Source organism: Panthera uncia (genome assembly GCF_023721935.1).
Source record: "Panthera uncia isolate 11264 chromosome C1 unlocalized genomic scaffold, Puncia_PCG_1.0 HiC_scaffold_4, whole genome shotgun sequence".
Taxonomy (NCBI): Eukaryota; Metazoa; Chordata; class Mammalia; order Carnivora; family Felidae; genus Panthera; species Panthera uncia.
Genome location: NW_026057585.1, coordinates 33,748,401 through 33,774,283, shown reverse-complemented (window position 1 = coordinate 33,774,283; position 25,883 = coordinate 33,748,401). Strand labels below are relative to the sequence as shown.

Genomic DNA, 25,883 nt, shown 5'->3' with positions numbered 1-25,883 from the left:
CCACGGGGTGATAGAAGACAAGATCTTGGGCCCACATAAGCTAGAGACCTTAAACTGGAATCAGAGCATAAAACCAGCAAAAGGGTAAACCAGAAAAATCCTGCATACCTATCAAAGGAAGACAACTAGGAAACTTATTGACCTTAGTTTGGGCTCTAGGGAGAAAGGCAGAGGGAATAGAAAGATCTCAATTGAAAATGCAAAACTATTGTTTCCTCAAACTGGTTGGGGTTCAGATTATCCCTACTAGTACAGTCTGGGAAACTTAAGATGAAGAAATTAAAGAGGGTCCTGAATTGGTGCCATGGAGTATCTTGGCATAAGTAAATCCATACCACCTTCTGTCTCAACTTGAGTTCACGGCTACATTTTAGATAAACAACAAGGAAACCAATCACCATAATCAAAAGTCAGCAGAAACAGCAGACAGCAGTAACAGACTTCCAAGAACTTCTGACACTGGAATTATTTACACAGATAATAAATATTCTAAATTATTAAACAAAGGGGAACTTAAACATGAGAAAGGCATACAGTTCTATCTAAAAGACAAGACAGACTGCAAAAAGAAACAGAACTTCTAGAAATGAAAAATAAAACTGAAACAAACACTCAATGCATGAGCTAATAAGATTAGACATAGCTGAGGAGAATGACTTGGAATAAACTACCTGAATAAACTACCCTGAATGTAGCAAAGACAAATAAGAAATTAAAGTAATACCTTAGCATTTCCAGAACTGTCATATTCAGAAAGCACAAATCTCAAAGAAGATATATAAACTTAAAAAACATCCCATGAGGGGCACCTGGGTGGCTCAGTTGGTTAAGTGTCTGACTCTTGATTTTGGCTCAGGTCATGATCCCAGGGTCATAGGATCACACCCCACACTGGGCTCTGCACTGACAGTGTGGAGCCTGCTTGGGATTCTGTCTCTCCCTCTCTGCCCATCCCCAGCAATTTCTCTCTCAAAATAAAATTAAAAAACAAATATACATTAAAAAATATAAAAAATAAAAAATCACATGAAGACCCATTTTGCAGTACTCCAAAGACCAAAGCGAAGATCTGCAAGTCAACTGAAAGGCGGGGGGGTGCGGGGGGAGACTATATATAAAAGTGTTCTCAACAGTGGCAAAAAAAGGAAGACAGTGGAATAACTGAATGGAAGTACTAAAATGTCAAGATATTTCATATTCAGCTAAACTATTATCAGGGTGAGCTACAGGATTCCATATATGGAATTTTTAATCAGGCAAAACTCACCTTCAAGGGAAAAAGTTAGAACAGGTTGTCTATGGAGAGGAGAGGAGCTAACAAGGGAAGACCTTGCTGGAGTGATGGTAATATTCTACATATCCATAGGAACCGTGTTATACAGATATAGGCATACCTCAGAAATAATCATGGGTTCAATACCACCATAATAAAAGTAAATATTGCAACAAAGCCAGTTAAATGAATTTTTTGGTTTCCCAGTGCATAAAAAGTTATTTTTACACTATATGGTAATCTGTTAGTCTATTAAATGTGCAATAGCATTATGTCAAAAAAAACCCGTACATACCTTAATTTACAACTATTTTATTGCTAAAAAAAAAAAAATGCTGCTCATCATCTGAGCCTTCAGTGAGTCATAACCTTTATGCTGGGGGAGGGTCTTGCCTCAGTACTGATGGCTGCTGACTGATCAGGGTGGCAACTGCTGAAGACTGGGGTCACTGTGGCAATTTTTAAAATAAGACAGCAATTGGGGTGCCTGGGTGGCTCAGTTGGTTAAGCGTCCGACTTTGGCTCAGATCATGATCTCACAGCTTGTGGGTTTGAGCCCCACATATGGCTCTGTGCTGACAGCTCGGAGCCTGGAGCCTGCTTCCGATTCTATGTCTCCCTCTCTGCCCCTCTCACTCACTCTCTCTCTCTCTCAAAAATTAACATTAAAAAAAAAAAAATAAGACAACAACCAATGATTTCTCTGTAGCATGTGATGCTGTTTGATAGAACTTTACCCACAGAACTTCTTTCAAAACTGACGTCAATCCTCTTAAACCCTACTACTGCTTTATCAACTAAGTTTATATAACATTCTAAATCCTGTCATTTCAATCTTCACAGCATCTATACCAGTAGTAGATTCCAGCTTAAGAAACCACTTTCTTTCCTCATTCATAACAAGCCAACTCCTCATCCACAGTTTTATTGAGATTGTAGCCGTTCAGTTGCATTTTCAGGCTCCACTTTTTTTTTTAATGTTTATTTATTTTTGAGAGAGAGACAGAACGTGAGCAGGGGAGGGGCAGAGAGAGAGGGAGACACAGAATCCGAAGCAGGCTCCAGGCTCTGAGCTGTCAGCACAGAGCCTGACGCGGGGCTCGAACTCATGAACTGTGAGATCATGACCTTAGCTGAAGTCAGACGCTTAACTGACTAAGCCACCCAGGCACCCCACTTCTAATTCACTTCAGGCTCCACTTCTAATTCTAGTTCTTTTGCTATTTCTACTACATCCGCAGTTACTGTCTCCACTGAAGTCCTGAACCCCTTAAAGTCATCCATGAGGGCCAGAATCAATTTCTTCCAAACTCCTGTGAATGTTGATATTCTGACTTTTCCCCATGAATCATAAATGTTTTTTAATGGCATCTAGAATGGTGAATCCTTTCCAGAAGGTTTTCAATGAACTCTGTCCAGATCCATCAGAGAAATCACTATATATGGTAGCTATAGACGTATGAAATGTATTTCTCAAATAGTAAGACTTGAAAATCGACATGACTCTCTGATCCTTGGGCTGCGGAATGGATGTTGTGTTAGCAGGCCTAAAAACAACATTCATCTTATTGTACATCTCCACCAGAGCTCTTGGGTGACCAGTTGCATTGTCAATGAGCAGCAAAATTTCGAAAAAAATCTTTTTTTCTGAACAGCAGGTCTCAACAGTGGGTTTAAAATACTCCTTAAACCATATTGTAAACAGATATGCTGTTATCCAGGCTTTGTTCTTCCACTTACAGAGCATAAGCAGAGTAGATTTAGCATAATGCTAGGATTTTGGGAATGGTAAGTAAGCCTTGGCTTCAACTTAAACTCTCCAGCTGCATTAGTTCCTAATAAGATAGCCTGTGCCTGAAGCTTTGAAGCCAGCCATTGGTCTCCTCTCTAGCTATGGAAGTCTAGATGGCATTTTCTTCCAATATAATGCTGATTTGTCTACACTGAAAATCTGTTTAGTGTAATCACCTTTTTAAATTGTATTAGCTAGATCTTCTGGATAACTTACTACAGCTTCTACAACAGCACTTGCTACTTTACCTTGCACTTTTATGTTACAGGGAAACCTTCTGTCCTTAAATCTCACAAACCAACCTCTGCTAGCTTCAAAATTTTCTTCTGCAGCATCCTCACCTCTCTCAGCCTTTATAGAATTGAAAAGATTTAGAGCCTTGCTCTGGATTAGGGTTTGGCTTACAGAAATGTTGCTGGTTTATCTTCTATCCAGACCACTTTCTCCATATCAGCAATAGGTCATTTTGCTTTCTTAACCATTCATGTGTTCACTGGAACAGCATTTCTAATTTCCTTCAAGAACTTTTCCTTTGAGTTCAGAACTTGGCTGTTTGGCACAAGAGGCCTAGCTTTAGGTCCATCTTGGCTTTGACATGCTTTCTTCACTGAACTTAATCATTTCTAGCTTTTGACTTAAAGTGAGAGACAGGAGACTCTTTCTTTCACTTGAACACTTTCGGAGGTTACTGTAGGGTTACTGGTTGGCCTCATTTCAATATTGTTGTGTCTCAGGGAATAGGAATCCTGAAGAGTGGGAGAAAGATGGGGAGATGGCCAGTTGGTGGACCAGTCAGAACCTACACAACATTTATCAATTAAGTTCACTGTCACATGAGTGCAGTTTATGGCACCCCAAAACCAACTACAATAGAAACATCAAAGATCACTAATCACAAAGGTCACCATGACAAACATAATAATGAAAAAGTCTGAAATACTGTGACAATTACCAAAATGTGACACCGATATGAAACAAGCAAATGCTGTTGGAAAAATGGCACAAGTAGACTTGCTTGATGTAGGGTTGCCACAGACCTTCAATTTGTAAATAACACAGTATCTGCAGAGCACAGTGAAGTGAATGAAATGCAACAAAAAAAGGTATGCCTATCTATGCATTTGTCAAAACTCAACACGTGTATTCTTAAGATCTGTGCATTTCACTGCATGCAAACTGTATATAAACAGGACAAGTGAGGTTCCTATCTTTCAGACAATTGTTTAAACTTTTTTTTTCACTGAACATATCATGGATATCATTCCATGACAATATTTCTACAATTAATTTGTTTTTGTTTACCGGTTACCTAGAATTCTATCTTGTGAAGAGACTATCAGTTTGACTCAATCCATACTGATGAACACTTGAGGTTGTTGCCAGTTTTTACACTATTAAAAACAGTGATGCAACAGATATACATGTATCTCTATAAACTGTACTGATACATCTGTAGGCTAACTTCCTTGAGTAGGCATATATAACATTTTGAAAAATACTACCAAATTGCCTTCTAAAATGACCACTAAAGTATATTCTCAGCAACAGTGGAACAGCAAATTGGTCTGGCTAACCCATACTTTCATTATATTAGATATTATCAATAAATACTTATGTGCCACATATTATATATGGCATATATATGCATATATGTAGCATATATTATTACGGCATATATGTATTATATATATACATATCTTTCTATGACACATGTAAATATGTATCTTTCCATGACCACCTAGTCTTATCCTTTGCCCCTTTTCCTAATTAGGTACCAATCTTTTTTTTATTAATGCATAAACACTCTTTGTCATACATGTTAAAGTTTTTTTTTGTCCTGTTGGTCTTTTGAGTTTACTGTGGTCTTTTTTAACCACACAATTTTTTAAAATTTTTATGCAAATTTAGTTATTTTTTTTCCTTTATGGCTTTGGATTAAGTATTTCCTCTCTTTAAGATTATGAAAATATACTAGTATTTTTTATTTCAAGTTTAGGATTTTGATCCACCTGAAATTCTAGTTAAAAATCCGGCTTTCCTCTGACAAATGGCAAGCTGACTGACTCAACCCCATTTATTAAGTAATTATCTTTATTAATTTGAAATGCTACCTTCATCAGATGCTAGAGTACCAAACAGCCTTATATCTAGTTTCTATAATTTAAGCTAACTATAGATTTCTATGTCAACATTAAAAAATTTTACTAGAACTTCATAAAGTTCGATGAGTCCAGCCTTATTACTCTTTTTCATATTTTTCCTGGTGCTTCTTCCATGTTTATTTTTCAAAATGAACATAAGTCATATTATTATAAACTCTTTCCTTCTTCTCAAAAAAAATCACAAATCAAAACCAAACAAAATTAGTATTTTCATTAGGATCGCATCAGATATAAAAATCATTCATTTAAGAAATGTTATTTATATAATACCGAGTCTCCTAAGAATAGGTACCTTTTTCCATTTGTTCCAATCTTTTAAGTCATTCAGTACAGTTTAGGTTTTCTTCATATAAATCTTTCATATTTCTTCCAACAGTAATTAATTAGCAATGAGTGAAAGTGAACATAAGTTTATAATGTCCCACAAAGAGAGGAGGTAAACAAGTTAGCTCTGAAAGAGTCACTATTTTATTTATTTATTTTATTTTTTAGTTTTTATTTTTGAAAGAGAGAGAGAGAGAGACTGAGTGCAAGAGGAGGAGGGGCAAAGAGAGAGGGAGACACAGAATCTGAAGCAGGCTCCAGTCTCTGAGCTGTCAGCACAGAGCCCGATGCAGGGCTCAAACTCATAAACCATGAGATCATGACCTGAGCTGAAGTTGGACGCTTAACCGACTGAGCCAGCCAGGCGCCCCTGAAAGAGTCACTATTTTAAAGAAGTGGTCTGGGATCTGCTCCAGAGAAAGCAGGTGAGTCTTCTACTGGACACATTTCCTTATTAAGCTCTTCTATTTTTTAAGAGAGAATGTCAATCTTGCTTTAGCCTAACTTATTCCTTTTTTTTTAAATTAATGTTTATTTATTATTTTGAGAGAGATAGAGAGAGGGAGTGTGTGTACATGTGCATGGGGTAGGGGCAGAGATAGAGGGAGAGAGAGAGAATCCCAAGCAGACTCCATGCTGTCAGCAGAGCCTGACACAGGGCTTGATCTCACTAACTGTGAGATCATGACCTGAGCCGAAGTCAAGTCAGAAGCGTAATCAACTGAGCCACTCAGGTGCCCCTCAACTTATTCTTAACATAAGCATCCCTTAACTTTTCTTTATTCATTGAAGCTACCTATTATGACATTCCTGTAAATTCACCAGTCCTCTAAAATTCATCACTATTAAATACATTTTTGACCTCACAGATTGGTTAGTGTTATATTCCACCTTTGACTATAACATGAAAATTACATTTCCTATTCTTATAAAAATTTGCACATCACACAATTTTGCATATGAGACTTAGGAGATTCATACTGGTCGAATACTGGTCAAATACTCCTACCATAAAGGATACTTGGGTTTGCAATGAACCTATGCTTCTAAGGTACCTATTACACTTGCTATATAACCTACTGATAGTTCTACAGAGGTAACTCAGGCACAATTATACAGCATTAGTCACACTTCACATGAGGGTATTTAGGTTTTTTAAGCTTTGTATTTTGAAATAATTTCAGACTTCACAGAAAAGTTACAAAAACACCACAAAGAATTCTTCACTCTGTTCAGAAATTAACATTGGAATGTTTAATTTTAAACAAGTTCCATTTGAGTTTTTTATTAAACTGTAACTCAAGCTGCTTAAATAAGCAAATGGGCAATTTAATACTTTAGGAGTTATAATAGTCCTCTTAGTATACAGGACTGAAATCTCATGTGACCAGTAACAAAGTCCCCAAATATTTGAAATTTAAAGATTTTTTTCCTTAACTCCTTAGCCAGCAAAACCTGCCTGAGCCAGTTAACAATCATTTACCCATTGTAATGTAAATATTTGCATGTTTCACTGTAGACATAGTATTGTTTATGTAATACTGCCCCAGACCTCCTAGAAGTGAATATAGTAAATTTACCATATCCCCAAGGGTTTCAGCTAAGAGAAGCAGTGCTAGGTACTACTTTAGTTATCATTTCATTTAATCCATTCAATGCAGTAAATTCAATCTTGCCCAAGGTCACGTACTGTGTACTAAATGGTAGCGGCAATGTTCAAATTTAGGTTTCTCGGAGTCAAAGCATTAATCACTTCTGAAAGTTGAAAAAGAGTATTGAAAATGAGTCTCTTAAAAACAGACTACTGGGGCATGGAAAGTGAAAATAAATCCTTTGAAAAGATGTAGTATCCCCTCCTTCCAGCAAGTCAAATTTTACACTTGAACTCAGATATCACTCTGAAACGTGTAGTCAAATGTTTCATCTCAGTAGCAATTAAATAAAAGGAAATTTTGGGGCGCCAGGGTGGCTCAGCCGGTTAAGCGTCTGTCTTCAGCTCAGGTCATGATCTCGCGGTTCGTGAGTTCAAGCCCCGCATTGGGCTCTATGCTGACAGCTCAGAGCCTGGAGCCTGTTTCAGATTCTGTGTCTCCCTCTCTCTCTGCCCCTCCCCCGTTCATGCTCTGTCTCTCTCTGTCCCAAAAATAAAAAAAAATAAAAAACGTTGAAAAAAAAATTTTTTTTAAAAAAATAAAAGGAAATTTTAAAAAATGTCATTTGAATCAAATTAGCAATATTTTTTTAAGAGAGAACTCAGTGATAGCAAGATGTTTAAATAGGTATTCTCATATATCACAAATGGAACTGAAAACTGGTTTAGTCCCAGTTTAGTATTATTACTAGTCACATTTTCAGATGAGAAACTAAGACAAAAAAGTTAGGTGGTTTAGCTTAATATCACATAGCTAGGAGAAGGCTAATCATAAATAGGAACCTAGGTAGCTCAGGTCCAATTTGTGCTCTTAACCACTCCATTTTCCTATCTCTATACTATACAGAATTTTTTTACAACTATTTAAAACGAATCAAGATGACTGTAAGACCAAATTAAAGGATAAACAGACTGGTGAAAATATTCCCTATGAGAGTAAGATGAGCTATAAAAAAGCACATCTTAAAAGAGAAAATTCAAGAGCTCAGTCTTTCCAATAATCAGATATGCAAGAAAAATTTACATTCAGTTAAAGTGCAAGTATAACTACAATAGGCATTCTCATATACTTTTCTGATGAAGATACAAAGCAGTACTTTTTTGGGGAGGGTAATTTGAAGTCTCTCTCAAAAATTTTATTTTTTAATGCTTATTTTTGAGAGAAGAGCGCACACGCAAGTAGGAAAGGGGTAGAAAGAGAGGGAAACAGAGGGTCCGATGTGGGCTCTGTGCTGACAGCAGAGAGCCCAATGTGGGGCTTGAACTCACAATCCATGAAATCATAACTGGAGCCAATGTCAGACCCTTACCAACTAGCCCCAGGCACCCCTCTCAAAAATTTAAATGCATGCAGTCTTTTATCCAGCAATTCTACTTCTAGGGATTGATTGCAAAGAAAAAGTCATGTAAGCACACAAAGCCATTTCTTCAAGGAAGAATTGTTTAATGTAATGTTTATTATGGCATTTCTAATAATTAAAAACCAGAAATAAGCTAAATGTTCATGAATATGGTAATAATTAAATAAATATGGTAGTCATAACTAGAATACACTACTTAGAAATATGGCAGATTTGCATTAACAAATGCAGCTGCAGAAAAAAGTATCCTTTTATTCATAAAAATATTAATAATTTTGAACTTGAAAAGAGCCATGTAACTTTGCATACTCTTATGTATTTAATGTTGTATTTTACTAATGGAAAAAGAAGAAAACATGATTAGAAGAAACATGAAATGTTATCAGTGGTCATATCCACGTAGTAGAATTTATAGGTGCTATTTTTCCATTACACTTTTTTTTATGATGAAGATGTATTAGTTTTACAATTGCTACATACACTCATTTCTTCCTACACTCCAGTTAGTGGCTAGGTAAATTAATACACTAAAGGTCACAACTTTACACAATAGCTACCATCAGCTCCATTTTACATGTGTGAAAACAGCAAAGAAATTGAATCTAAAGGGGAACCCTCTTGTACTGTTAGTGGGAAGGCAAACTGGTGCAGTCACTCTAGAAAACAGCATGGGGGGGGGTTCCTCAAAAAATTAAAAATAGAATTACCCTACCACCTAGCAATAGCACTAGTAGGAATTTATCCAAAGGATACAGAAGTGCTGATTCGTAGAGACACATGTACCCCAATGTTTACAGCAATGCTATCAACAATAGCCAAACTATGGAAAGAGCCCAAATGTCTATCAACTGATGAATGGATAAAGGTGTGGTGTGATTCCACACTCAATGAAATACTACTCTGTGATGAAAAAGAATGAAATCTTGCCATTTACAACAACATAGATGGGACTGGAGGGTATTATGCTAAGTGAAATAAATCAGTCAGAAAAAGACAGGTATCATATGTTGTCACTCATATGTGGAATTTGAGAAACTTAACAGAAGACCATAGAGGAAGGGAAGGAAAAAATAAGAGAGAGGGAGGCAAACCATAAGAGACTCTTAAATACAGAGAACAAACTGAGGGTTGATAGGGTGTGAGGGGTTGAGGAGGCAGGGAAAATGGGTGATGGGCACTGAGGAGGGCACTAGTTGGGATAAGCACTGGGTGTTGTAGTAAGTGATGAACCACGAGAATCTACTCCCGAAGCCAAGACTATTCTGTATACACTGTATGTTAGCTAACTTGACAGTAAATTATTTAAAAAAATTTTTTAATAATATTAAAAAAATAATAAAGCCTGTTATGAAGTATGTTGCTAATGTCCTCATGGGAAAACACTAAAAAATTTAAGGAAAACCAACCCCAGACAATTGCAAATTCACCAGCAAAAGGCATTAATGCAGAAAGAGTCCAATTTGCCACTTCACAGATCTGAGGTGTAACAAAATAACTGAGTATAAATTTGGGTTCTAAATCTAAGAGACATACTGAATGTTTATTTTTGGAAGGGGAAAAAAAAAAACCTCTAACATACATTCTTGTATTTATAGAGACCCCCAAATTTTACATTTGAGGGTACATGCTTTTTAGTGCTGAGAACTAAGCTCTCATAACAATCAGTCTGAATGGTTTCCTTCATAACACAGGAATATATTTTATATTTGAGAAGACATAAACCAGTTACCTTAAATTACAAACAAATTATGTCAATTTCTAAATATGTCAGCTTGAAAATGCACAGTGGAATCATCTCATATTTGATAAATGCAAAACATTACTTTATTTCTGGAAAGCTACCCAGGAAAAAGCAAAATCACTTTTTATAAATATTCCTCTTGAAACATAAAAAAATAAATGGGTAACACCATCTCCTAATATAACATTTTTTTGAAAAGGTGGAAATTCTATTAGAGTAATGATAATTCTGATGGTTTTGCCTTTTCAATTTATGAAGTGGTAAAACTGGAAGGGAACCTTAGGGTTTACCTAGTACAACCCCCACATCATGCAGATGTGGCCCAGAGAATTTAACTGCAAGTTACTAAGTTGCAGTTACTAAGTTACTAAGAGGCTAAGGAAGGAGGAACTCACTCAGGAATTTTTTTACTCTAAATCCAGAAGGTGGACATTTGAAAAGTATTATCTAATAATTTAGTGGGCTACTTGATATATTTTGGGATCCTGTTCCCCTCTGTACTAATGGGACCTTTCAGACCTAACACTCTCAGAAAGCACAGGTTAATCTCTATTGTATCATCTATACTTCAGATTTACTACAGAGTAAGTTTTCCAAGCCTCTCTCTTCCTCAGCATTGGCTTTCAAGTGAAATCGTATTTCCCTAAGTAGAAAGGATTATAAATGCCAAACTGCTTGGGTCAAAATTGTGCAGGGTCCTGCTTTGATTCATCATTTTGCCCCTGAAACCTTCCATGGTATCTTAGGTCTCGGATACACACATACACACACATACACATAAACTGTAAGCTCAAATTTTTATTATTCACATGACATAAAATTAGTTAAAATTTCTAAATGCTTATTTTCAATTTGTGCGATCATCTTGCCACAGACCAGTAACAAAAACCTCACAGACTACACTTTGGGCAGCAATGCTCTATATCAAACCAAACCTTCAAAGATGTTCCTGATCAAATTAGAATACCCAATATACTAAGAATCAAGTTAGAAACTTACTTCTTATCAAAAAATGTTGAATTTTCTTTCCTCTTTGTGAATCCGTTGGGTAGAAGCTTTAAATTAATACCTTGTTTTCTAGCACGATTTTTCATAAAATACATCTAACAACCAAAAATAAATAAATAGAAAAATTAATTTTAAAATGCCTTAAATTTCAACAGTGAATAAAACAGTGTTCAAAATATGATAATTAACATTTAGTGAGTACTTATGTTTCACAAACTGTGCTGAACATTAGTATCTCATTTAATCCTCACAATACTTTGAGACTGGTACCTACTACTACCCTCAATTTAGGAAGGAAAGTTAATGAGATGCCAACATTATACACCTATTTCTGAGAGTGAGAGCCTGTAATAAAACCCAGATGTAGCCAATTCTGGAGGCTGTCTTGTTAATCATATGTTCTGTAAGCCAAAAGAAGGATTTAATGAGATGTTTAAAAACATTTGGTAATTCATAGGGGCTACTTGTACAGTTCCTTTTCTTTTACTGAACTTTTTTCTTGATGTTTATTTTTAGAAAAAGAGCGCATGCACACTTGCACAAATGGGGGAGGGGCAGAGAGAGAGAAAGAATCCCAAGCAGGCTCCAAGCTCAACACAGAGCCTGTTGCAGGGCTTGATCTCACGATTGCAAGATCACGACCTGAGCCGGTATCAAGAGTCAGATGCTTAACCAACTGAGTTACCCATGTACCCCTTTCTGAGGTTTTATACCATACTTGGCTGTATACAACTATACAGGTAGTTCACTCATGGGAGGAACCAAGGCATTGCCTACTTACAAGGCTTAACTTAATGTAGCTACTACTGTAGGCTATACAAAATGGGACATGTGAATATTCTGGCTCTGACATGTTTTACTCCACTACCCGTCTGGGTTGGCTGAGCAGAACTAGGCAATACCAGAAAGTAGTGAAGGAAGTAATATCATCAAGTTTTCTTCCTTGAACACTCAAATGGCAAAGTGTAAGTGCAAGTTTTTGGTTTTGCAACGCTAAGAGTTAGAGAATTAAATCATAAGCCAAGGGAAAGGAAGAGTCAGCTATCACTTGTTAAAAAGAGAAATAATTTAAGAAATTACATGCAAGTTTATAACTTATAGGGCTTTGGTTTCAGTATGGTGACAATTATAAGGACCAATTCTCCCACTGAAAACATCTAAGAATATCAGAGAATGGGGGAAAGACACATATGTAATAAAATACATTTCAAAATCACCTTAAAAAACACTGGAGAGCTAACAAGAAAACAAGAAAATACACGCCAATATTTAACAAGAAGTGAAAACCAGGACAGGTAAGCAAAGCAGTAATAAGAAATGGGCTGAAAATTCTCCAGATTTTTTTTTTTTTGGCAAATTTTGCAAATTCTGGCAAATACAGGCTTTTCCTTTCAACAGCTTTCTCAGTAAGAGGGTAGGAGTTATGACTCTAATCTTTTAGGAACCCCTCATGAAATGAGGCTGAGTCACAGAATATGTCTAATTAATATTCAGGTAAGGGTGAACCAGAAATAAACCCTACCCCCAGAGCATGCTAGGAAATTTATATCAGAATGACTGGAACAGTGGAGGGTGCAGGGGGTGAGGAAAAACAATTCATCAGAAGCTGTGGTCATGGGCCAGTTCTTGCTCAGGTCTGAAATGATTTGCTTTGCTTGTGTGGTCAAGGGAATCTTAAACTTTCAACTTGATTTAGGATAGGCCCAGATTTGCAATATTCCCAGGTACCTGGCAGAATAAAAGGCCTGTGTCCTACTCTTGAAAAAAGTTCTCACAAATCATTTAAGAAAAAAAAGTAGCACTCAATAAAAAATAAGCAAGCATAAGGAATACAAGAAAACAAAGGTTAGCGAGCAGGGACCAAAAGAGAAAAAAAGAGGTAGCTGAGAATTCTCCATGTATTCAGACACTAAAAGAATCACACAGATTGTAGAACAGTTATGCAAAATTAAAAAAAAAAAAAAAAAAAAAGAACAGCTTGAAAATACTTGCAGTGAAGAGAAACTATAAAAACTGACTCAGCAAATTTTCATAAGAACTAACTAAAACTAGAACATATCCAGAATACACTACAGAGAAAAAAAGATAAAAAATCAATTAAGTTAAAGGATAGGTAGGAAGAAGATTTAACTTACATTTATGATAGTTTTAGAAGACAGAAGGAATAAGAAATGGGCTGAAAATTTCCCAGAACTGATCAAAGATACAACACAGATTCAAGAAATCTAACAATTCTCAAATAAGATAAAGAAAAAGAAAAGATGCATGTTCATATTATAGTACAAATAACAGAAAACATAAAAAAATGCATCCAGAGTAAAAAAGATTTCAAAGGCAATTAAAAACAACAGATGACTTTGCAACAATAACAATGGAAGCCCTAAGACAGTGGAACAATAATTCTAAACCCAGAATTCTATAGAGAAAAATCATTTTAGAGTGAAGAATGGGAAATAAATAAAAATTCAAAAAATCTACAAAGTAACCCAAGGGGTGGTAACCAGCAAACCGTCTCTAAAGGATATTCTAAAGGATGTACCTGAGGCAGAAAAAAAGTGATCTCTAAGGGTCTAAGGTGATGACAGAAGGAATAAAGGGTCTAAGATGATGACAGAAGGAATAAAGAGCAAAGACAGTGGGAAATATAAAGATAAACCCAAATAAACACTGGCTGAATAAAACAGTAACTACTGTATGGAGATTTTTTTTAAAAGTCAATTTAAAGAATTGAAACAGGAAGAAAAGTCAGTATAGGGTTAAATGGAATTTAAGTTAACTGCTGATAAACTTATATTTGCCTGCTACTTATCTTTATAAATACATTTTGTTGGAATGTAGCCCCCACCCATTTGTTTAAATATTGTTTATGACTGCTTTTTTGCTACACAATGGCAGAGCTGAGTAGTTGTGACAGAAACCATATTGGCCTGGAAGAAATATTTACTATTTGACCCTTTAGAGAAAAAGTTTGCCAACTCTTGTTTTAAGGTCTTTTGCATTGTCTAGGCATTTGGTTCAGGTACTGCTTAACTTCAGATATTGGCAAATTAAGCATGCATATTGTAATGTATAGCTTAACCAACGAAAGGATAGAAAAAGGGTATATATCTAAACTGATATATAAACATATCTAAACTGATAAACTTATATCTAAACTGATAAAAGAGAAAAATTCAAATGATTAAAAAAAAACAAAATCAGCCCAAAAGACAAGAAAAAGAAAAAAAAAACTGGGACAAATAGCAAAACTAAGGTGACACACTTAAAGTCAAATATACAGGTAATTTTATTAAAATGTAAATGAGGTTAATGATTCAGTTAAAAGTTACAGATTGTCAGATGGGAGAAAAACTGGAAACCAACTATGTCCAGAACATAAGGACACAGAAAGGCCTTAAGTAAGGAAAAAAATAGCCCACACAAAAACCAACCAAAGAACTGATACAGCTTTGTAAATGTTAGTCAAAGTACAAAAAAAGCTAGAGACAGAGAGGGTTACCTCATAATGCCAAAGGTTAAATACACCATGAAGTATTTCGTGAGGTATGCATTTAATAATTTAGCCTTAAAACACACAAAGCAAAACAAACTGAATCACAAGGTAAACTCACAGATCTGTTTGATTTTATCTATTGAGAAATGTTAACATACTTCTCTTTAAAAATTATAGACAAAACAGACCGAAAAATAAAAGTAACATTATAAACAATTTGAACATAATTAATAAATCTGACCTAAAAAGTATATATAGAGTACTATATTCAGCAACTGCAGAATTTTTTTTTTAACGTTTATTTATTTTGAGAGAGAGCGAGCGTGCACATGCACATGCATACATGCATGCAAGCAGGGGAAGGAAGGAGAGGGAGAGACAATCCCAAGCAGGCTCGACACTCAGCACGGAGTCCAACACAGGGCTTGATTCCACGACCTGGGTATCATGACCTGAGCCTAAGTCAGGAGCTGGATACTCAACTGACTCAGCCATCCAGGTGCCCCGGAATATATTTTTTTTAAGCAGAGAACATTAAAACTTTGACCATATGCTGGGCCATAAACACAAGTCCTGATGGATTTGATTTGATTTGATTTCCTAAATGTTATATTTATTTTTGAGAGAGAGGGAGAGAGAGAGAGAGGGAGAGAGAGAGAGAGAGAGAGAGAGAAAGAGAGAGAGACAGAGAGCAAGCAGGGAACAGGGAGAGAGAGGGGGAGACATAAAATCTGAAGCAGGCTCCAGGCTCTGAGCTGTCAGAACAGAGCCCGATGTGGGACTCAAACTCACGAACCATGAGATCATGACCTGAGCTGAAGTTGGATGCTCAACCTATTGAGCCACCCAGGTGCCCCATGTCTTGATGCATTTTAAAGGAATGAACTTAAAAAAGTATGTTCTCTGATCATAATGCAATTAAGCTAACATAAAAAAGATATAACAAAAGTTAAGAGGACACATTAACAAAATAGAAAAAAACGTAATAGCAACTGATCTAGGAAAAAAAAGACATAAATAACCATATTACAAAAGAAATTACTATAACTCCTATAGACATGCAAAGGAGAAGGTTTATGAAGAACCTTATGCCAATGAATTTGAAAATTTAGGTCAAATGAACAAATTCTTAGAAAAATGTAATCTATTAATACTAACTCAAGAAGACACAGAAAACCTACACACAGTCCCACAAATAGTAAAGAATATACCTCAGTGGCCCAAACTCTAAGCCCATACTGGTTCCTTAATAAATTTTACCAAACTCCCAAGGAAGAAGTAATTACAATATTAGTGAATGCATCCAAGAATAAAATGGGAACATTCCCAAATAATTTTCTGAAACTAGAATCATACTGATACAGAAACTTGGGAATACCAAAATGGAAAATGAGAGGTCAATCTCACTAATGCACAGAAATACAAAATGAATGCATGGATAAGGTATATATATATATATGTATAATACAAATGAATTCTGCAAAGTATAAAAAGCTTGATATGATAATGACACACCATGCAAGTTTAGCTTAAAATAGAAAATCAATTAAAATATTATTCATTATTATTAGAAAATTATAGATTAAAAGAACACAAATGAAATAATCAAATACAGAAAAAGTATTTGATAAAATGTAACTACCATTCATGATAAAATCTGATAACAAACTAGGACTAGAATTTCCATAATCTAGTCATCAAATTATTTCTAGAAAAAATTTAAGAGCAAACGTTATGGTGCAATTGTGAAAGTTTCCCCTCTATGATCAGGAGTTGCAAAACAGTATGTACAGAAGAGGTAACATAGCGGGCCTGAGACGGTTATCTTTAGGCTAGTGTGTGGGAATTTGAATGACTGGTAAATGGTTCCCTAAACTAACATAAAACTTTTCCTAAAATAGTAAGTATGGTTCACTGTGCCTGAATTGTCTGTAAAACAATATGGTTTGATTTCCTTTTCTTCTGGGAGTCTGGAATTTGGCACTCGCTAGGCAGAGGGTGCTTATGTGACCAGCCCCCATAAAAACCTTGGGCAGTGAATCTCTGATGAGCTTGCCTAGTAGATACTACTTCACATGTGTTATCACAACTCATTGACAAAGGGATTAACTGCATACTGTGTGGACTTGGGGCTTAAAACATAAATATCTACTACCAACATCAGTACTTGACACTGAATGGGAAGTCCTAACATAAGGCAGTAAGACAAGAGAAAGAGAAGAATAAGGACAGAAAGATAAAAAGAAATTGTGATGAAATGTTTAATAAATGTATTAACTTCACAAATGTATATAATTGAAAAATCTCAAGGTGTCTATTGATAAAGCACTGGGATAAATTTTAGTGCTATAAAACATAGATTATAATAACACAAAAAAAATAACAACAAAAATCTCATTCTTAAATACCAGCAAAGAGATAAAAAAACAAAAAAAGAAAATGCTACTTAAAAAAGCATGAAAAAATAAAGTGCCTAGGAATAAATCTAACAAAAAATGTGTAAGATCTCCACTGAGAAAATTAGAGAGATACTAAAGCTATTAAGTAAATGCAGATACAACACAGTGAAGGATTTCAAGATTTAATACTGTAAAGAAGTCCAATTACCCAAGTTACTCTATAAAATAAATGCAAACCCTATCAAAATTCCCAGGAGAATTTAGGGGACTGTAGAGTCAGCAGGCTGATTCTTCACATTTTTATAGAATTACTAACAGCCATACCCATACTAAAGTATAGCCATACTCTAAAAAATGAACAAAGTCATAGGAAATACTCTATGAGATAATTAGTTGCAGTAAAAAACTACAATTAAGAGGGGTGCCTGGGTGGCCCAGCCGGTTAAGCCTCCGACTCCTGATTTCAGATCAGGTCACGATCTCACTGTTTGTGAGATCGAGCCCCATGTTGGGCCCTGTGCTAACAGCAAGGGGCCTGCATGGGGTTCTCTCTCCTGCTTTCTCTCTGCCCTTCCCCTGCTTGCTCTTGCCATCTTTCTCTCTCTCTCTCAAAATAAATAAACATTAAAAAAAAAAAACAACCTACAAATAAAGGAGTGTAGTATTGGTGTATATAGATAAGTAGACCAACAGAATAGAATAGATAAGTCAGAAACTGCCGCAAGCATGTATGGATGTGTGATATGACAAAGGAGGTCCTACAGAGCAGTAGGGAAAGGATGAATTTTTCAATAAATGGTCCTAAGAAAGTGGATTATCCATATGGAAAATTAAATGGGATCTCCACATGATACACAAAAATTAATTTCAGGTAGTTTACAGTCATAAATGCAAGATGCAATGCTTTACATAAAGCTTTTAGAAAATAATTACGGAAGAAGAGATTCATAAATTCAAAGTATAAAAGAGTTTCTTTATAAATACATAAAACTACTAACAATAAAGGAAATGTACAATAAATTTGACTATATTAAAAAATTAAGACCATCTATTCATCAAAGACACTATAGAGAGTGAAAAATAAGCCTGGGAATGGAAGAAAGTATTTATAACATATACAACCACCAACAGGCATCCAAGAAATACAAGGAATCTCTACAAACCAGTTAAGAAAAAGAAAGTTGACCATGAGCAAGAGACTTGAACAGGAATTCCACATGAGGAAATCCGAATGGCCAATAAAATATTTGAAAGATGCTCAATCTCATAAGGAATCAGAGAACTGCAAGTGAAAAACCCCAGTAAAATTACATAGCCATCAAATTTACAAAAATTTTAAAACCCTGACCATATCAAGTATTGGAGAGGATGTGACAACAGGTATGTACACCATTGGGAGTCTAAACTGGTATAACCACTTTGGAAAATGTTTTGGTTACATCCAGTAAAACTGAAGATATGCACACCCCACAATAAAACAATTTCACTCCCAGGCGTAAACCCTAGAAAAAACAGGTGTGCACATAACCCAAAATTCATTAACAAAAGTGTTCTCAGTTTTAAGGGTTTTTTTTTTTTTTTTTTGTTATTACAGAAAACCCAGAGTCCATGAACAATAGAATGGATAAATAAATTGTAATATGGTCATAAACTAGAAAACTATTCATAAGAAAAAAATGGATCAGGGAATGGCACAAGGGAGTGGCAGGGCATTTTTGAAGTTGATAATGTTCTAATTCTAGACCTGGGTGGTAGTTAATGGATGTCCACTTTATGATTATTCATTGAACAGTGTATTCCTATTTTATCCTTTTTTTATATGTATGCAAGATTTCACGATAAAAACAAAAAATTTAAAGAGTAATTTATTTTTTAAGAAGAATTTTATGTTTTTTTAAAGTTCACTTATTTTGAGAGAATGTGTGCACACGCGCACACAAGCAGGGATGGACCAGAGAGAGGGAGAGAATCCCAAGCAGGCTCAACACTGCCTGTTAGGAGCCCGACATGGAGCTCAAACTCATCAACCATGAGATCATGACCTGAGCAGAAACCAAGAGTCAGACACTTAACCGACCAAGCCACCCAGGTGCTCCTAAGCAGAATTTTAATTATCCTTAATTAATCTTGAGAAAAAATGCTGATGAATGACAATTTTCCTTTCAGATATGTGAAATGTCAAGTCCGTATCAGTACAGTAATACCAATAAAATAAGGTGTTTTAAAAGCAATAAAATTCTGCAACTCCAGTGTCAAAATGGCCTTTGAAAAAGGAACATAATTCCATGACATGATTCAATAACACTATTAAAGAATTTCTAGAATGGCAGTTGAAATATATTTCAAACATGTAAACTTTAATTCTGCATACTGCTGAAGGAATGAAAAAGGGATAAAAGGGTATGAAAATTAATTTTTTAAACAACAAGTCCTGTTAGTTTTTCCTTCAAAATTAGAATCTAGTCACTTCCCCATAATTTAACAGTATTATGCAAGCCACCATCATTTCTCATCTCAACCACAGTGATAACTTTGTAACTGGACTCCCTGCTTTCAATCTTCCACTTTTGCCCACTAATGCTCATTTTTGAGACAGCAGCATGAATGCTCTTTGAAAAAGCAAACGTGCTCAAAACACTGCCATGGCTTCTATTTTCACTTAGACTGTATTAGGAGCCCTTACCAGTTTCTCTAACCTCATATTCAATATTCTCTCCCTCACTCAACTATGTTTCAGTCACCCTGTCCCCATTTTAATCATCAAATGTACCAACCTGCCCCCCTAAGCCAGTCTTTACTTATGCTTTTATCACTACCTGGATAGTCTTCCTCCAAAGGTTCACATGGCTGCCTCTTTCTCATTATTCAGATCACTGCTTAAATGTCATCTCTTGAGAAGCTTCTCCTGACTCCTATATTGAAAATACTTTCACAATCTCCTCCCAACAAACACCATTTTCATTTTCTTTAATTTCCTGTGCTTTATCTTCCACAGGTATTTAACTCTGTCTGAAATTATAGCTGTGCCTCTCATCTGTCTCCCCACACTACAAGCTCCATGAGGGGAAGAACTTCATTCTGGTCATAGATGTATCACTAGTAACTGCAATAGTTCTGGATCACCGTAGTCACTTAATACATTTATTAGGTTTAAAAATGAATCTAACTGAGTAAAAGGAATTGTAACTGTAAGGGATGAAAAGAAATACTTACATGTTTATTGCTTATTGGTCTTTTTAAGAAAGCATCTCTAGAAATGTGGTCTGCTGTTCTTGCCACATCTTCCAAAAATCGATAATCTAAAAATTTCAAAATAGAAAAATAAACAAATGACATACGCAATGGCCAGGAATCACCAATCTGCTGTGCATAAGATGACTTACCACTAAGCAGATTCATTTCAGTAAACTGTTGTATGGAAACATATGCAGTTTTATCTCGAACTCCATTACATGTCAGTTCTGCTTTGTGTTTCTTTACACAGGGCAAACTGAAGAGACAAAGAGGAGGTACTTTTATACTCTGAGGTAAGAAGGGTATAGAGAGAGGTAGTAAGGTAGGAAATTACGTATATACCTGCAGGAATATCGCATACAACGTGGACATTTGTACTTTGCTTCTTCTGTACCACAAGTCTCACACCTACAAAAGCCCACGAGAAACTTAATATTAATTCTACTTATTTATTCATAAACTTTAAATGGTGAGTTACTCATCACAACCAATTTATAGACATGTAGTCAGTGAATAAAGTATATGCCAGGAACCGATAAAATACTTGACAGCTGTCTAACATCCTTAGAAAATTCTCTAAGAAACGGTCTCCAAATAACATTTACAGTGTTGTCAGTACTACGTAATTCAAGAAGACGTATTAAATTAAAAAAAAAATCATCTCACTTTTGACTTCTTTTTTCTACTGCAATCAGAGAATGGTATCATTCACTAACGTTTTAACTTGTAATTCCTGGCAATCTGCTAACAATTGTATGTGCACGCATTAATGAGAAGTCCAATCCATGAATTTAGATACTTAAAGGCACACACACCAGAAAAAGAATATAAGACCCAGTCAAATTTACAAAATGTCAGCTGCATCTTTTCTTCTCAACTCCACAGCCAACTTAGAATAAGGATTAAAATAGCCTAGAAATACTATTAACCATCATCTATCTTTAATTGCTCTTCTAGGATCTTGGGATACTGAAAACCAAACTACAGTTATTTTTATTTGGCCCACTGTGTTCTAACAGTTAACAGTCCCAATTTTATTTCCTATGCTGTCACATGATCACACACTATAAGGAAATTAAATCAAAAGCAGTAAATATTCATAGAACCCATAAATTAGACAACTGAGAGACTTCAAGTGCATTTTTATCTAATTTTAACTTCTCCACTTTTTCATTGTTAGTTTTATTGGACTTTTCCTTATCTCTATCATCTCTTTAAGAATAATAGTGTGTCAAGAGCATATTAAGTCAAACCAGAATCTGGCCCAAGGGTTTTCTGGTCCCCAGAATTTTCACTTCCTGATTTGACCACACTGTCCACTGGACACTAACAGCCTGAAGTATTTTCACTGTATTTGTTGTCATCTGACAAAACCCTGCCTTCCCAGTTCCCCCTTCCCTCCACCACCAACAGGCAGGCTTCAGGGACCAAAATTTGCATTTATTTTTCATTATTCTACATCTGGCTGCTAGATTTCCTTCAATCTAGACAACGGAGGACTCTACAGCATTTCCCCCAATGAATTTCTCCCTGTCCTACCTGGACATGGCCAGTTTCCGCTTGAAGCCCACTGGGGGATTTATGTGAGGTTCTTCTTTCATCTTTGTATCATCCATCACTTCTTCTTTTGGAAAATACTTCTCTTCTTTTACACACATTTCATCCACCATTTCCTCCTTTTTTATGTTCTGACCAACAAACACCTCCTCTTTTATCTCCATGGTAGCTTTCTTCTCTTCCTTCACATCTAGCCAGTCCATTACCTCTTCCTTCACCTTCACTTTCTCTTCCTTTACATCTGTTTCGTTCACCTTCTCTTCTTTTACCACAAAACTACTATCCATCTCTTGCTTCACTTCCAAAGTGCCTGGTTTCTCCTCTTTCACCTTAGGTCCATCCTCTACCTCCTGCTTTACCCATCGGCCATCCAGCATCCCTTCTTCCATTTCTGACCAGTCCGTAACTTCTTGCTTCACAACCGTTAGGTCCACTCGCATTTCCTCTACCCTTTGCCCAGTTCCTTCTCTATCCTCTGTCTTCCCCATTCCTGTCAATCCGTTCCCCGCCTCTACACAGCCGGCCTCCGTCTCGGCTGTGCCCCCGACTCTCTCCCTACCGGACTTGAGCCGTAGCCGCGACCCCTCCGCTCCACTCTGCAGACCTCCTCCCAACGTCTCTTCATTTTCAACAGCAATATTCATCAGCTCACGACCCTTGGCCTTTGCGGCCACTCTGTCCTTCAATGAGGCTTGTCCACGCCAAAAGGAATGAATTGAGAGCCGGAACACCGAAAACCACCCACGTGTGAGCCCGAAAGCCGCAAGCAGCAAACGCCGGCCTGGCGCTTCCGCCCGAATCGTCGTAAAGCAACGCTTCCGTGCCTTTCCACTTCACGACTCTTAGAGCCCTTTACGGCTCTGCGGCAGTCGGGCCAAGAGCCTCCGAGAGAATCCGAGTGAGGCCACGCCTCCCTCTTCTGAGGCGGGGCTTCGCCAAACCCATCCCCTGGGGGGAGGCAGCCTCCGCCCTCTTTCCCCGCCCCCCTCATCTGGGCGAGGCCGTACTTTTCCGTACAGAGCAGAGGTGCCAGGCGGAGAAGACCAGTGTAAAACCCTGACAGTTTTGGGATGGTAAGACCCACCCTGATCTGCATTAAGGATGAATCTTGTATGAAAATAGAAGAAAAAGCTAATGCCACGCCTCTGCAAGCTTCATTCTTCACCTGTACTCTGGAGACGACTGCATTACAAATCTTAATATTATTGTGAAGATTAAATGGAATCATACGTGGAAATAAGCTAATAGTTACTGAAATAAACTCAACATATGGTGGCTAGTGTTACAGGGTATCCTGAGAGGTTTCAGATAGGAAAGAAGAAATTAACTTTTATTCTTTCAATTCTGTAACAGTGCACAACACAGCCAGTTTCCCATTCCCAGAATCCTACAGGATTTTCTCTTTAAGACTATCTAGATCTAGATCTATCTAGATCTAGATATCTCCCTATTTAAAGACTGGGCCAGAAGGTCAATCCCCAAGAACAGATCTAAAAAATACACACACACACACACACACACACACACACACAAAAACAGGGTGCCTGGTTGGCACAGTCAGTGGAGCATGGGACCATTGATCTCAGGGTGGTAAATTCAAATCCCACATTGGGTGTAGAGATTCTTTAAAAATAAAATCTTAAAACCCACAGTTACTTTTCAAAATTATTATTATTACATACACTATTATGTATATTAGGAATCATCACATCATGTCTGCGAGGTGTTTTTCTCATTGTATAAGGAGACTTTATAGGAGATATAGTTTTCTTGCTGCATAAGGAGACTTCAAAGAAATGACTTCTCACCTGTAGGCTGCTTTGTATTACCTCCTCAATGATGGGCATTTCGCTGTATTACTCATTGGCAAGTTGGTCAGGAAATGAGAATTTTGATTGGGTGAGCAGAGGAAGGGAGGGAGGGAGATAATTTTGAAACCTAGTTGGGGCACCAGGGATTAAGCAGTGCTGGAAGGATCACTGAAGTAAATTGGGAAAGTTTAGTAAAATATTCTTGATGGGTAGTGAGAAAGAAGTTTCCAGAGGAATCATATGGATAGTCTCTTTCAGAGATAGAGGTGCTAGATGCCCATGGAGTCAAAGAAAGCCTGACTGGATTTTCAGACTAGATTACATATTTACACTGGGGAAAGCAGAAATGACAGGAAGAATCCCTGTGGTTTTTGCTAAAGATAAGATTTGTGAGATGGGAGCAACAAAAAGGAGTGTTGATCCTCAAGAAAATAAAACCATCTGGATTTCCATTTAAGAATACAAAGAAAGTTCTGGAACTACAGATTAGACACCAGACGCATAAAGACTTTGTAAGATTTTAAAACTTTTGTTCCTACATTTGTTCTTCTTATGATCTGTGTGTTTTTTTCACAGCCACTGGAGGAAAAATTGTTACGCAAGTAAGGCTCTTCAATAGCATTCCAGCTAATCAGTTACCTAAGTTAAACAATCAATGCTGTGGGACTGTAGTTTTAATGGAAATATCAGAGATTGTGGTGGTATTGTTGAACGGTAGTTTGAAGGAAAAGTGACACTTGGGTGGTCCTGAAGGCGAGAACTTTGGGTTGTTGGAGTATAGAGCATGGCATTGTATGCAAGGCCGGAGACAGGACAGGGACAGAGAAAGGGAGGCAGAAGTTATATGGAACTGTCACTGACTTCCTATCCATTTCCTCAAACTCCTTTCCTTCCTTTTTCCACCTCACTGGAATAGTGGGACCAGCCCAGCTCCTTCACTTTATATCTTCTTGCTGTACTATCACTTCTGTTTCCTGCCTCTGTGCCAGGCATCACCTTGCAGCTCCCCTAACCACTTTGGGAACTGGCCCTTTGCCAAAATCATAGTTGAGTTCATTTTAACAGCCAGAAACCTGGGAGTGCTTTCTAGGAAAGCCTTTTAGCTGTGACTGAAGTGTCATGAAAAGGTATATATTAAGGATGGTTAAAATCATTTCAGTGGCCCAGCAGACACTTTGTGTAGTCAACTGTATGGCTGACTGCAGAAGGAGGATTAGAAGGGCCTTTCCTGACCCTTCAATGGACAAGTAAGAAAACAAAGAGTCAGAGAAATAAAATGATTTGCTCAAGATTACGTGGCTATTAGTGGCATCACTGAAACAGAAAATTAACATTCTGGTCAGAGCCTAAGATAAAGGCCAGGAAGTGGAATTTCAGCTATGTCCACCCAAGAGGCAGGAACCAGAAAGACTGGAAGCCTGAGTTTTATTTTGTATGGCTATGTGTTGTGATGTGTTGCAGGTTGGGCATTTCAGAAACAAATGCTGATAGGAGTTATTAGGAATCAATACTGGTGAAAAGAAAGGAGAGCAAGCAGAATTGGCCAGAGGAAGCATTCAAATTGTGATACAGGTCTGACAAGCCTTGGTCAACTTGATGCGTAGCTCAGAGAAAGCATCTCTCTTTAGAGCGGCCCACTTCAGGCAGAACTGCCTCATACTTTATATCTTGCCCCACTCAGTCATCTGATACAGTCTGCCCCAGAAAGGGCATGATCGTGGGCAAGAGGCCTCTCTGCAGCTAGAGCTGACAGCTGGACTGCACTGTCTGGGTGGCACATCTCCATGGCTACGAGGGTGTGAATGTGTGCCTCTGTGGCCACATGGCCTCTTGTCACTGAATTGGCTTCACTCTTCTTTCTTTGAAGGCACATTGTCTCTCTTCTCCATGTAACTTGCTAAAAAATACAGCCACTCCGCAACTCCAAGATTTGTATATCCTCAGTGCATAAAATCATGGAGACTTGTCTAATTACAAATATCTGGGGGAAAAAATCTGAATGGATCAGCCAATTAAGGGAGGTAGGGGAAAGCACTGGGTTTAAATCTCCTTTGCCAGTAGCTATGTGACCATTCCA

General features: G+C 37.0%; 1 protein-coding gene across 2 annotated transcripts in view; it reads right to left on the bottom strand.

The window, feature by feature from the left end:
• The window catches only part of ZNHIT6 (zinc finger HIT-type containing 6), a 105,270-nt gene extending 82,441 nt beyond the window's left edge, over positions 1-22,829 (bottom strand). For both annotated transcript variants that reach the window (XM_049618477.1, XM_049618476.1), the window contains exons 1-5: positions 21,978-22,829; positions 20,781-20,846; positions 20,588-20,694; positions 20,418-20,503; positions 11,304-11,407 (exon numbers count right to left, since the gene is read on the bottom strand). In XM_049618477.1, the coding sequence (XP_049474434.1) occupies positions 11,304-11,407; positions 20,418-20,503; positions 20,588-20,694; positions 20,781-20,846; positions 21,978-22,639 (1,025 nt within the window). In that variant the 5' untranslated portion in view covers positions 22,640-22,829. The remainder of the gene's footprint in view (positions 1-11,303; positions 11,408-20,417; positions 20,504-20,587; positions 20,695-20,780; positions 20,847-21,977) is intronic.
• Positions 22,830-25,883: the final 3,054 nt, after the last annotated feature.